The 14,366-nt window shown below is 41.9% G+C and overlaps 1 protein-coding gene across 3 annotated transcripts in view; it reads left to right on the top strand.

Moving 5' to 3' along the window:
• The first annotated feature begins 6,278 nt into the window (after positions 1-6,278).
• The window catches only part of CRYL1 (crystallin lambda 1), a 60,040-nt gene continuing 51,952 nt past the window's right edge, over positions 6,279-14,366 (top strand). For all 3 annotated transcript variants that reach the window (XM_064171588.1, XM_064171609.1, XM_064171598.1), the window contains exons 1-2: positions 6,279-6,391; positions 9,018-9,125. In XM_064171588.1, the coding sequence (XP_064027658.1) occupies positions 6,360-6,391; positions 9,018-9,125 (140 nt within the window). In that variant the 5' untranslated portion in view covers positions 6,279-6,359. The remainder of the gene's footprint in view (positions 6,392-9,017; positions 9,126-14,366) is intronic.

The following is a 14,366-nucleotide window of genomic DNA, read 5'->3' as shown; positions in this document are numbered from 1 at the left end:
CATTTCTAATACTTAACCTTTACAAATATTTTCTTTCTCTTAGTTGAAAATGTAGGAGTTGAATGGTAATTGAACTTAATGGTAAATAAATTTATTTTAATGACAATTAAAAATTAAAAAATTAAAGCCTCAAATCATGTGCTTCCTATACTTGAAAATTCAAACTTCAACTGTTAAGTATTTTGCTGACTGGTCTGTGTTGCAGCCTTGATACTCTGTGCTCATTTATCTCATCGCATGATACATATTGCATGTTACTTTCCTCTGTTATCAAGTGTATGAACAGCATGGGCATTAGAATAATTTTTTGTCTCTTTTAGGTGATTTAAATGTTAATTTTATATATGTGATCTCTGAGTTGGTGTGTATAAACATATATAAATTAAGAAAATTCAAATTAGAAAATGGAGTTTCTAGAGCTGCTAAATTCAATGTACAAGGATGAGAATGTTTTCAGGGTAGAGTTTTCAATGAGGAACTAATTAAGTAAACATATTTTGTAGAGTTATATTGAAAGTTTTTAAAAGCTATTTCAGAACAGTTTCATAGGTAGAAAATATTCAGCATAGTTCTGTTCCAAACATCAATTTACTGTATAGTCTGCATTTAGTGAAAAAAAGTAAATAAATCAATTTACACATAGTTTAGAAGCAAAATGAATGGAAAAACCTCGTGAATAACATGAATAATATGTATGTTGTACTTTGGGTTTAAAAAACATTTGTAACAGGGAAATTATGCTGTTAACAGGTATTTTTACTATTAAAGGATAGAATTCCATCTAGTTTTGCTGAGTCATGTTTCTGTAATATCTATTTTACTGCTATTTACTTTCTGATTCCTACAGATAGCTTCTTTAAGAATCAGCATTTTAGCAATATTGACAGTATTTCAGTCAGACCATTTGCACAGTGAAAGTCCAGCTAAATTAACTGCACAAACTACTAGCAGTAATTACAGTATTAATTGTAGCATATTATTTATGATTACAGTATGCAAACCATTAATTAGACCTCTGTAGAATAGGAAAAAAGAAAAGTAAATTAAAGCTACCCTTTAAAGACATTAAGTTTTCTGAACTATCAGGATCATAGGAGCAATGTACCATAGTCCATCACAAAAGAAACATGCCTTCTAGTTGCTCTGGTGAACAAGTAATATATTAAATCTAATACTTAACAAATGTGAACTATGCCTCTGTTTTCATTCCATGCTGAAAGATCATGCAATTCCTTCATTTTTTGCAAGAGGGAATTCATATGTCCTTCATATTCTGCCTCCCTGTGTCTACTGTTAATGCTATTTCACCTTGTTTATTACATGACTTTCATACCATTCTGTTTCTCTCTGGCAGTAACCCCATCCTCTCTGAAACTAGTAGACGATTTCAGCTCCTCAGATGGGGCAGCACAGGAGCATGCTCAACAGAATGATAAAAAACATGGAGAAATCAACTTTACATCTCTCAACACAAGTTAAGTCCGTTCCTAGTATTATCTGACTTAGAAGAAAGCATATATATGCTGGTGAATGCATATCTGCTCCACTTGGGCCCCTTCTGCTGCCAGTACAAGCCTTACTTTCCATTCCCTAATGGATCCCAGGATGTTTCACCATATTATTAGTTTTGATGTTTCTCAACTTTGGGTACTTTCTGTCCTTTCCATCTAAGTTACAGAAAAGGGAAAAGAATCACTGTCCCCTGTTCAAGAAGGCTGAAATTACTGGCCCTGAAAATCCTTATCATATTACACAAAAAAAACAAAGAAAACTCGGCTTTTTTTTTTTTTTTTTTTTGGTAGTATTTTCTTTCCTTATACTTCTGAGAATTCAATTCTCTATTGTGACGGTTTGGGTGTTCCCCGCCCCCCTCCCCCCCCCCCCCCCACTTTAGAAATTACCCAGACTAGTCTCAGCTGGCTCTGGGAATATGAATGAAGCTATTTATTTACAGCTAGCACAATGTACAAGCAGATATTTACAGTATATACAGTTATAGACAGAAATATACACGGTAAAAGGTAATACAGAAACACAACTCCCCTCCCAGAAACCTGAGTCCCCAGGAGGGGCTCTCAACCACCCCTGCACCTTCCCCCTGCGCCTCTCAACCTTACCCCAGTCCTAAAAAAGAATAGAGGTTCGGCCAAAAGGTTAAGAAGCAAAGTGGGTTAGGCCAAATGGAAGGTGAGGTTAGGGAGTAAGATGTTGCTCAGTCAGCAGCCCAAGTGAGAGTGAGACAAAATGGCGAGAGTGTTATCTAATGTTTTCATTTCTTCTTCAGCAAGACTCTGAGGGAAGTTGACATCACCATTGTTTTCCTTTCACAGCCTATAATCTATTTCTTCTCACCAAAACATTCTACCCTGCTTCAAACTAGCACATCTATGTTTCCCCTTCCTCTTGCAAACTTCTCTCTTTCTCCACTTTTGATCTGTTCTTTGGTCGCATCACTGTGTCTGATCACCATGAACAATAAACAACATGGCTGCTGTCATACTCTAATCAATTAACTAATGCGGAACTGTATGGCTTTATCACTAATGCATGAGTGATAATAACAGAGGTCAATTTCATTGCCACAGACTTGTCACCAACAGAACTTAAAGGCCCTCTAATTGCTAGTATTACAACTGTGATTAGTTCTCAACCCCTGTAGTAGCATCTCCGGAACAGTTTAACTTAGCTTTTTATTCTGTTGAATGTCTGCCTGTAATTGCTTTTGTCTCTAACAGTCTATTACTTAAGACAGCTTAGGATATTAATACACAGGAGGTCAAAGAATATTAAAATAACTGATAAATACTTCCAAATGGGACTGGTGGTGAACTTCTGAAGCTTGTTTCCAAAGTCCATGTAATATTAATTTTATGTTCTAGAAACTTTTTTTTTAAGTAAAAACCTGAGTACATAAAGTAAGCATGCATTGATTGCTTCAGTTACATTTCAGCTGAAAAATGGTCTTTGTGTTTGTAATGCATCAAGTCACAGAATCACAGAATCGTAGGAGTTGGAAGGGACCTCCAAAGATCACTGAGTCTAAGACCTGCTGCCAAAGCAGGATCACCTACAGCAGGCTGCACAGGAATGTATCCAAGCATTTGAAAGTCTCGAGAGAAGGAGACTTCACAACCTCTGGGCAGCCTTTTCTAGTGCTGTCCTTGTGCTGATGTGGAACCTCCTGTGTTCTAGCTTGTAACTGTTGTTCTTTGCCTTATCACTGGGCACCACTGAAAAGAGATCCTCTCAGCCTTCTCTTGTCAAGACTAAACAACCCCAGTTCTCTCACTCTTTCTTCATAGGATATGTGCAAGTCTTGCAATCATTCTCATAGCTCTCCTTTGGACTCTCTCCAGCAGATCCCTGACTCTCTTGTATTGGGGAGCCCAAAACTGGACACTATTGCAGGTGTGGTCTCACCTGGACAGAGTAGACAGGAAGGAGAACCTTCCCAGATGCAGGACTCTGCAGTTGTCCTTATTGAATTTCATGAGGTAGCTCTCCAGCCTGCCCAGATCTTCCAGGATGGCAGCACAGCCTTCCACTGTGTCAGCTACCCCCACCCCCTGTTTCGTATCATGAGCAATCCTGCCAGTGGTACACTCAATCCCCTCTTCCAGGTCATTGGTGAAGATGTGGAACAAAACGGGACCCAGTGCTGATTCCTGGGGAACACCACTTGCCACATGCTTCCAACTGCACTCTGCTCCACTGATCACAACTCTGAACTGCCGTTGAGCCAGTTACTAATCCATAGAATCAACCAGGTTGGAAGAGACCTCCAAGATCATCTAGTCCAATCTATCACCCAGCCTTACCCAATCAACCAGACTATGGCACTAAATGCCTCATCCAGGCTTTTCTTGAACACCTCCAGGGACAACTCTACCACCTCCTTGGGCAGTCCAATGGCAAATCACTCTCTCTGTGAACAACTTCCTCCTAACATCTGGCCTAGACGTCCCCTGGCACAACTTGAGACTGTGTTCCCTTGTTCTATTGCTGGTTGCCTGGAAGAAGAGACTGACCCCCACCTGGCTACAGTCTCCCTTCAGGTAGTTGTAGACAGCAATGAGGTCACCCCTGAGCCTCCTCTTCTCTAGGCTAAACAACTCCAGCTCCCTCAGCCTCTCCTCATAGGGTTTGTGTTCCAGGCCCTTCACCAGCTTTGTTGTCCTTCTCTGTATGTGCTCCAGTACCTCAACATCTCTCTTGTATTGAGGACCCCAGAACTGGACACAGGACTCAAGGTGTGGTCTGACCAGTGTTGAGTACAGGGGAAGAAGAACCTCCCTTGTCCTACTGGCCACACTGTTCCTGATGCAGGTCAGGATGCCATTGGCTCTCTTGGCCACCTGGGCACATTGCTGGCTCATGTTCAGTCCACTGTCTACTTCCTGGCTGCTCTCCAGTCACTGTCCTCAGCCTGTAGTGCTGCTTGGGGTTGTTGTGTCCAAAGTGTAGAACCCTGCACTTGGCCTTGTGAACATTGGCCTCTGCCCACCCGTCCAGCATGGCAAGGTCACTCTGCAGGGCTCTCCTACCTTCCAAAAGATCAACACCTGCTCCTAGCTTGGTGTCATCTGCAAACTTACTGATGCTGGACTCAATCCCCTCATCCAGATCATCAATAAAGATATTGAACAGGAGTGGGCCCAGCACTACTCCTTGGAGAACACCACTAGTGACTGGCTCCCAACTGGATGTGGCACCATTCACCACCACTCTCTGGGCCCAGCCTTCCAGCCAGTTCTTGACCCATATCAGAGTGAATCTGCCCAAGCCATGAGCTGCCAGCTTTGCCAGGAGCTTGTTGTGGTAGATGGTGTCAAAGGCCTTGCTGAAGTCCAGGTAGACTACATCCACAGCATTCCCCACATACACCGGGTGGGTAACCTGATCATAAAAGGAGATCAGGTTGGTCAGGGAGGACCTGCCATTCCTAAATCTATGCTGGCTGGGCATGATCCCTTGGCCACCCTGTAAATGCATTGTGATGGCACTCGAGATGGCCTGTTCCACGACCTTGCCTGGCGCTGAGGTCAGGCTGACAGGTCTGTAATTTCCCAGTTTCTCCTTCTGGCCTTTCTTGTGGATAAGCACCATGATGGCCAGCTTCCAGTCTCTGGGGTCCTCTTCAGTGAGCCACGACTGTAGATAAATGATAGAGAGCAGCTTGGCCAGCTCATCTGCCAGCTCTCTCAGCACTTTAGGATGGATCCCATCTGGTCCCATGGACTTCTGAGGATACAAGTGGCTTCCAACAATTGTATCAGTTTTCAACCTTTTTTTTTTCCCCAGAAAGCTAGAAACACAGGAAAACTTGCAAGTATTTCTCAACTATGTTAAGACTACAGCATTTAAAATGTTAATTTTTGTTTCTTTTCAGGAACAGCCAGCATTATTACAGACCAACATGCAGAGGAGTTGGAACTACACAGAATTAGAATAGAAATGAGTAATGCAGCATCCCAGGCTGAAAGCCAAGGACTGCAGAATATAATTCCCACTTTAACAAGGGGATATTTTCAATAATAAAGCTTTGCTTAATGTGAAAAAAAAAAACCCAACTATGGAATTAATTTGAAATTTGAACTTTAATTTGTACCCTTGTCAATAGCACACTGAAGTTTGGTGTATTCTAGTACCCTACGGTCAAAGTGTGATGGGGTCTTTGTGTATGCAAAGGCAGCTCTGAAGCCTTAAGACCCAAACTCCCACAACTATTTCATGTTCATTGGGAGCTCACCTGAACACCTTTGATCGTACTCCCATAGAGATCAACCCATTTTTAACGGTAAAGCCTTGGCCGTTAAGCAAACTTTGGCCTTGTCCCACTTCAAAGTGGGTGTGCCAAGTAGGTCTTTGTACCATCAAAGGCCACTTCACGGCTTGCAGGTGACCGCTCCCCCCGATACCTCTTTGTGTGGCCTAAAGAGGAACAGGCAAGGCCTGCCCTGCTCACGGAGGCCACAGGGGCAGTGCCGGCAGGACATCGCGCTCCTGGGGAAGACTGCGCCGAACCTGTGAGAGATGTCGTGGCCGTGGCGCCGCGGCCTGTGGAGTATCGGGAGGCGAAGCCAGGAGCTGACGCTCGGCCTAGGTGAGAGTCAAGAGGACAAAGCGGCAGCACAGGACCCGGCTGGGCTGCCACCAGCTTCCGCCCACCCCACAGCGGGGCGGGAGGGGAAGGCCTCCGGGGCTCGGAGCCAATCGGAGCGCTCGTAGCAGGAGCCAATAGGGGCGGCCGTGACATGGCGGGAGCCGCGGGTCGGGGGGCGGGCGCAGGAAGGCAAAGGTGGCTGGCGCTGGGCGCTCCGGGTTCTGTTTCGCGCATCTGCTGACCGACCCCGGCAGGCATGGAGTCCTCTCATGTTGCCATCATCGGCAGGTAAAGTGTATTCTTTCCCGGGGTAGATGTAGCTACCCAGGGCAGAGTTGCCAGCCTGGGTCGGCTACTGGGCGTTCTGGGAACGGATGCCTGGAGATGTGCGAAGGGATTCGAGCTGTGTCCCAGAAAATCTGGCCTGGAGGGAGGTGCTTTGGCTGCTTCAGCAGCGTGCGGGAGTCGGATATGACAGCGAGGTGTTGAGCTGGGGCAGTGGGTGGGTTTCGGTGTGTGCAGCCCGTGTTGAGGAGGCGCGGAGCGGGGAGATCTGCCCAGCCGCGGCTTCGGATTTCTGCCGGAACTGAGGAGCTCACTGGACTTCGCTTAAGTCTCTGATAGCTGTATGCCGCCTTAAAACAAACAGAACCCCGCCGTCATTCGTAGCGTCTTCGCTGGAAGTGCAGTCATTCTTTATGTCTGGGAGACTGCAGCCCTTTCTCGTTGAATTGTTTTGTGTAAGAATGGAGAAATCCCAGCTCAGATTAAGATCCTGTTTGTCAGCTCTGTCATAGAAGCTCCGAAGTTTGTCTCGGGCACTCCTGCAGTAATGCTTCCTTGCCACAAGACACAGCGGGATTTCTGGCTCGTGTGGGAATGCATGGTTCCATCCTCTTCGTGAGCTAAACTTGAAGCTCTTTATTTAAGCACTAATCTGGTGAGGAGAGAAAACACGTGCTAGACAGTCACAGCCCCCTGTGCACCACTATAACTCGGTGCTAGAAGTGTGGGCTGCAACACACTTTATTAGCAAGACCATTTGAGATCTCTGGACACGTCTTAGTGCTGTCGTGTGATGGTGACAAAGCTGGCACTTAATCAGTGGTGCTTGGCGAACTTGCTTTCAGTGTAGGTGTGTGCAGGATTGGGAGAACTGGACTTTCGCTCTCTGTGCCTCCTGTATCACAGTTACACTGAAAGCAGGAATACTTTCTGGTAGCACCTGCAGAAGTGTGAGCAGATCTAGTTGTTAGTACTTCATCGCTGGACCCAAAATGACAGCACTTGAAGTGTCAGGAATCTGAGTTTTGGGGTCAAATATGTTAACTTTAGGTTGTAATGTTGCTTGTTGCTGTCTTACACAATGGAGAAACAGTGCAGGACCGATACCTGCCATTGACTTACTTTGTACACTCTCTAGTTCAAAAGAAAACAAATCCCAGAATTCTAAAAACCTGTATTAAAATAAACTTTTAAAGATAAAATACTGATAAGGAGAATTTAAAAGTGCCATTTGAGAGAGATGATGCTAATTTATAAATATATTGGTAGCACATATATGCTTGTTCAAGGTTTAAGCAGTACAAATGTTTTTATTTTCAACTATTTGTTAGCCAGGAGGCTACAGTACCAAGCAAACCTTGACCCATACCTTACCTTTGCATTCTGTGGTTAGCCTGAGGGCTGCTGAGGTCAGGGCTCAGCATGTTTTTTTCTTTTGAAAGATAACTTTTGAATGAGAACTTGCTGCCCACTTAACTGCACTAAGTGCAAAGTTTTGCGCTTTTCCTTGTGTGCTTTTTTTTTGGTCTCAGTTATTTCCAGATTTCTTCTGCTTCCTGAAACTTCCTGTTTTGTTCCTTTTTTCCCCCTTTATTTAAACCAAGGGCTGAACATGTTCCTGTTTTCTCTTCCTTATTTTCTAATCTATCCTATTGCTTTGTCTCTAACTTTTGTTCCTATTTTAATCCTTTATTGCTGCCCGAGTGACCTTGCATTTTCCAGTTGCCAGGGGTCACTTAAGTTTAATGTTGCAAATATAATCTTGGAAATTACAGGAAATGTATGTAATTGCAATACTCCCTCTGTAACTGTCATAAGTATGAAGTAATTTATTTTTTTCTTTTTATGATAGTGGGTTATTTAAGCTTATAACACTGTGCCTCAGTGCTTGCATTTAAAGAGACTGTTGTCTGCTATAAGTTAAGTCAAAACCTATGCTGCTTTGAGAGAGAGATGTGATTAAATTGTCAATTAGTGCAAGTCTTCCTCTATGTACTTCTCAGTATTGTGACTTTGCCAGAAGATGTGGACAGACTGTTACTGCATGCTTCCAGTATGGTAGAATGAAGGTAGTGCTAGAGGTGGATAGATGGAAAAGTAATATCAAACCTGTGGTTGGTTGGGTTTTCTTTCCTTTCCACATGCTTACAGTAATTCCTAGAGAACTGTGACTCTGGAAGCTGGCCTAGGTTTTTCTGGTCATCTCTGACGTAAGATTCTGAACTCTTGGATCAATGGACTACTGTCTTTAGACTGTGAATTGAATACGGAGGGTTTTTTAAAATAAAATTGTTAATGTAATTCAATGCACCGAGTACAGGCTAAGATTGTAGCTGAAAAAATTGGTGATACTTGAGTCTGATGTCCCAAAGTTCCTGCTATTCGAATTCTGCTTTTTCCTGTTTGTTTTCTTCCTCGTTATCTTTCTCCCAGCCCTCCAAGAAGCTGCTACACAGGTAGCAAAGAGTCTTTCTCTTTTTACAGAGATTTGATTCTTATCAATATGTAACTGATCCTTTAATCAAATATTGAAGACTCCTAGCTCTGTTTTCCTCCTTGCAATGTTTGTAAGATGTCCTTCTCTAACATGAGTGCTTTGTTATTAATTGAATGGTATTTTTCGTTCCAGTGGACTCATTGGTCGCAGCTGGGCCATGCTGTTTACTGCTGAAGGCTTCAAAGTGAAACTTTATGATATTGCACAGCAACAACTAACAAGTGCACTGGAAAGCATTCGGTATGTCACCTGACTTGAAGGGGTAGCAATTGTAATGGAACTGCAATTTCTATTAATATGAGTGAGCAGCCACTTCTTGCTCTTTAAGGGTACATAGATATTAAGCCTAGAAGAAGGATTTAACTTATGAGTACAGGTCCTGTTAAGATCAGAAGAATGGTGCTCCCAAATCTCTCTCAGTGATACTTCAATTCTTAAGTAGCAATTTAAAAGCTTAAGCTTACATCCAAATTCTTGAAACAATGTTTTTTGTCATTAGGTTATCTATTAGCTAAGCTTAAAATACATGAACATTATAGTTCTTGCACAGAAAGACAAAAACTTTCAAAATGGAAATAGGTTAGTATGAATTACTGAGAAGCTCTGTTACAATTACTAGTACTTTATAACTAGAATTTTTAATTCTTGAGCTGACTCTTTTTTCTTTGAGTTATAGAATAGATGGCTAGTTTCACTAATGATGCCATTACTGATCAGTTGCTATAGAGGTTGGGAAACATCTGTAAAAGGAGCAAATTTGAGAATGTGAACACAAGAACAGTCATGCTGCTTCAGAGCAACAATCCTCCAGCTCTTTACTTTGTTGCCCTGTGTCACTCAAGCTAAAGCCAGGTGGTTTTGGTACATGACAGGGGCGAGTTCAAGTCCTGCCTCATTGTTCCACTTCCCCATCCTTCAGTGCCTAGAAGTTCCTTCTGTAGTCAGTAATTCTTAACTGGATTTCTTTTGTCAAGTATTTCTCTGACCTTCTCTTGAACCTGTGTGCATATTTTTATGGCATGTTTCCAAAGGACTTTATGTTCTATAGGTTTACTGCTCACTGTGTGAAGGGCTGTTCCCTTTTGTTTGAATTCAGCCTAGCTTCTCAGTTGCTGTCTTTGGTTACAAGGAATAGTGAGTAGTTGGTTCTATTTGCTTGCTTCTTACGGGCCCTGAAATACAGCTTTTGTATGCCTTTGAGAGAGAGAAAGAGCACATTTATAGAGTGGTTCTGTGCACAGCCTTACATTGTTGTGTCAGCATTTAATTTTAAAGTTCAGATTGCTCTATGATCAGCATCAACCTGAATGCATCCTCCCTTCATGATGCCTTGGAATGAAGTATGTCAGCTGCCGTGTGCCAGCCAGCATGGGGAGTAAGCTGCACCTAAAGAAAGGGTTGTGGTGTGTTGCATGCTGATTGATGTAAATCTTGTTACAAAAAAGTAAAGGAGTGATTTCAAGGGCCTCCTGTGGGTCAGTTCAGTTAGGAGTTCAGAAATTAATCAGCGTGTCTTATCTAGTGAAATTGTCTAAAAAATATTTTTTAAAAGGTTTGATAACAAAATGAGGTGAAAAATCTATCTGCTATAAATGTGGTGGCTTGGGTTTTTGTATTTCTCCAGACCTCTTTTCCAGGTAGGTGTTAGTCAGACTGAACATCTGTTGCTACACCTAGATGACAGACACTTCAGGGTTTTTTGCAGAATTACTCTCATAATGATAGCCATGATGAGATTTCTGCATTACTGTGGAGAGGCCAGTTTGCAGTCTACATTTGTAAAGACAGCACTTGCTCCTCATTTTTTTTCCTGTAACATAATGAAGACTTCAGTCTTCCAGGGTTTTCACCTTGAAAAAGTGAAGCATGAAATGTCTTATACGAGGGTAGAGTGCTCTTTGCATGTGCTGTGTTTGCATTTGCTGTCTCATGGGAGTTCAAGTTTCACCTTTTACATAAGATGTCATTAACTCAACTTATAATTAACTTGTGTATCTCGGCTGTTGTAGCATCCTGGTTAAAAAGTAGTTTCAAGGCAACATAGTTCTTGTGACAAAAATACAAGCTATGGAGTTCCTTCAGCCAGTATTTTAATGAATGTAGCTATCAAAATATGGTCAAACTTGAACTTATTTGCTCTTATTCGTAGCACACAACCTGCTACAACCCTTTGAGTTACTGATAATATTTGTGCAGGAGATGAAGGTTGAATGGGTTAGCAAAGGCTTGCAGGAGGGAGCACCTTACAAAGCAGTTGGTGGTTGCTTCTCTGGACTTGCTGGGAATTGCTTTAATTTTTCTTTACAAATAACTAGTACTTTTAGGGAAGTTTTTAGTCTTAGGAGTTTTGTGATTATTTTGTTGAGTATTGAAGAATATTTGTTCCACTCTAGTCTGCAGTCAATGAACTTTTAGTGTATGGAGGAACTCCACAAATTAAGGAAAAACTGGAGTGTTCAGAGGACTGTTTGTAGTTTCCCTTCTTTTAAACAAAAGAAAACTGAGATGTGAGTGCCAAACAGGATTCACTTTACATCTAAAAGCAGATGATACTCCTTTGAAAGAAATTATACTAAAAGTCCACGATGTAAAATAGTTAGCAAATAGTTTAGTATGTTGACTTGTAACTTGTTCTGTATTTATATAAATGATATCTCAGGGTTCATTAACCTAACAAATTCCACTTGCACAACAGTAGGTGGACAGCAGGGGTGTACAGAATCACAGCAACATTCTGGTTGGAAAAGACCCTCAGGATCAGCAAGTCCAATCGATATCCCTACTCTACAAGGTTCACCCTAAACCATATTCCCAAGCACCACATGCTGTGGCCATTTGAGCTAGATTTCTACCTCAGACATGAAAAGATTTGGAACGGAGAAACTTAGAAGTGGAAGCTCTGAGTGGAAAGGTGAACATTCTAGGGATAAGCCATATAATGGCAACAATGGATAAGTTAATACAATCTTATTGGAGCATCAAGAGCTTTATGTCTGGAAGCACAGCTTGTACCTTCCCCTTACTGCTTCTGCTGCGCCTGCTGCTATCATCCCCTGCCACTGTTTTGGCTGCTGCTGCTTTTGCTGCTTTGCCACCGCTTGACCCCTTCCCCATCTTCCTTAAGGTTATTATATTTATGTAATAGTTTATTCTCCTTGTACTGATGTATTTAAACTATAAAGAAATACAAATTCATTTTTCCTGACTTTTCCAAAAATCCGTGTTGCAGTGAGTTTACCAGGGGAGGGATCTGCACTGACCCAGGACACATGCAAACGATTTTTAAACACATCCAGAACTGCTGACTCAACCACCTCCCTGGGCAGCCTGTTCCAATGCCTGACCACTCTTTCTGTGGGGAAAAAAAAATCCTAATGTCCAGTCTAAACCTACCCAGTCACAGCTTGAATATAAGAGAACTGAACTGAGTTTGGGATGGGCCTAGAATGATCATAGAATCATAGAAATCACTGAAAGATGATTAAGAAGTTTGGATGTCAATGTCCACATTGTAGAAATCTCATCTTAGGTAAGCTGAATCCCACCCACAGTGTTTTCCTGTGTCCATCAAGAATGATTTAGGTTGGAAGTGACCTCAAAGATCATCCAGTTCCAACCCCCCACCATAGGCAGGAATGCCTTCCACCAGAACAGGTCACTCAAGGCCTCCTCCAACCTGGCCTTGAACACCTCCGGGAGTGAGCATCCACAACCTCCTTGGGCAACTTGTTCCATTGTCTCACCACCCTCACTGCACATAACTTCTTCCTAACATCTAGTTTAGATGTGCCCTCTTCCACTTTAAACCCATTACTCCTTGCTGGTCACAAGACCTTGTAAATAGTCCCTCCCCAGCCTTCTTGTAGGCCCTCTTCAGATACTGGATCATGAGAGCCTGCATTTATCTGTCTGGAAAAATCTGAAATGTACTCTGTAACTATAGTCAATACACTTGGTTCTGGGTAAGAAAAAAAAGTGTGAAATTTGGATCCACTGAAACAAAGGGAAATGCATATCACTTTACAGTATCACAGTATCACCAAGGTTGGAAGAGACCTCATAGATCATCGAGTCCAACCCTTTACTTTGCCACAGTATTGTTAGCCCCAGTACAGAGAGTGTGCCTTTTTAAGACCTAACATGTGGTAATGGATTTACTACCTATCTACCTGTTGCCAGACACATGGCGGTCAGTGCCCTGATACACAAAATGAACTGTGTGTACTAGTGGCATTATTAACCAGTGTCTGGTCTAATGGAACAACTGTTTTTTGGCTGAAGAAACTAATGGACAGCTTTATGTCACACTTGACTAACTGTAGTCTGACATGCTGTGTTGACAAGCTCTGGTAACCTGCCTTGGGAAATTTAACTTTTTGTAGCCAGTGTGCTTTTTTTTTTTCTGAGGCAATGTGGTTCTGGTTCGAATGTAAGATGGCAAAACTTCCAATTAATGAGAATTAGACAAATAAGTAGCACCCAATTCCTGAAGTAATCCTCAAATATATGGTGCAGAGGTGCTTTAGTGCATGTGCACCCAAATCTTTCACACGTCTTGTAATCTAAACTTTTTCAAGTACTTGCTATGCTGCTGTTCTCCTCATAATTATACTACTGAGGAAAGATTAGTTAATTACAGTGGAAATATTGTATATTTTACTCTGTGTTACTAGTTCATGTTTTACACAGAACATTTTTTTCATGTGTAATGAAAGTCTGCTGCAGGGGGGAAAGTTTAGTTGATGCTTAAGAGGACACTAAAACTTGGATATTTGCACATATGTCCTGTAGTTTCTTTCTAGAAATAGGTGCTGGTTAAATATGATATTTACTTAGATACAAAACTGTATCTCCTTCAGGACTCAGGAGCAGGTAACTGGTTTTAATATATAAGGCCCAAACAGTTGTACGTATGAAGGCTAATAGTTAACTTCAGGAAAAAAAAAATCATAGAAGATCTTGGCAAGTAGTCTGTGCTAAAACATAAATAGAACATTGTTTTTAAAACTACATTACTATATTCAACTGCATTAAACTGTAATTTTATACTGCAAGTCTTTACTACTAATGATCCTTCCTCTACTCTCTTAGCCCAAGTAGAAGAATCTGGGACAGGCTGAAGTTGACTTTGTGAAGTTGTACCTGGGGATATGGGCACATAAAATCACTATTGCTGCTTTTGTTACATAGATGCATGTGAAATGCAATACAGGTATCAAAACATGGAAATATTTGATTGTAAGTGAAGCAGTTTTGATCTTCTGTTTGTTAAATTAATTAAAAAGATAATAACTTATTAGTGAGTTTTGTTTTTTCCAGAACAGACTTCTCCAGAACTCTGCCTCCTAAAAACTGATATATGATGCTAAGGTTGTGCAGTACTGAGCATAGACTCAAAAGGCAGGCTGTTCTGTGAGAATTACTTCTGTGTCAGATGCATCTGTCTGTAAGTAACTGTGTGGTTCAAAGACGTCAGACCTT

Source organism: Pogoniulus pusillus, chromosome 3 (genome assembly GCF_015220805.1).
Source record: "Pogoniulus pusillus isolate bPogPus1 chromosome 3, bPogPus1.pri, whole genome shotgun sequence".
NCBI lineage: Eukaryota > Metazoa > Chordata > Aves > Piciformes > Lybiidae > Pogoniulus > Pogoniulus pusillus.
The sequence above is the reverse complement of the archived record's forward strand: the minus strand, read 5'-3'. Positions and strand labels throughout refer to the sequence as shown.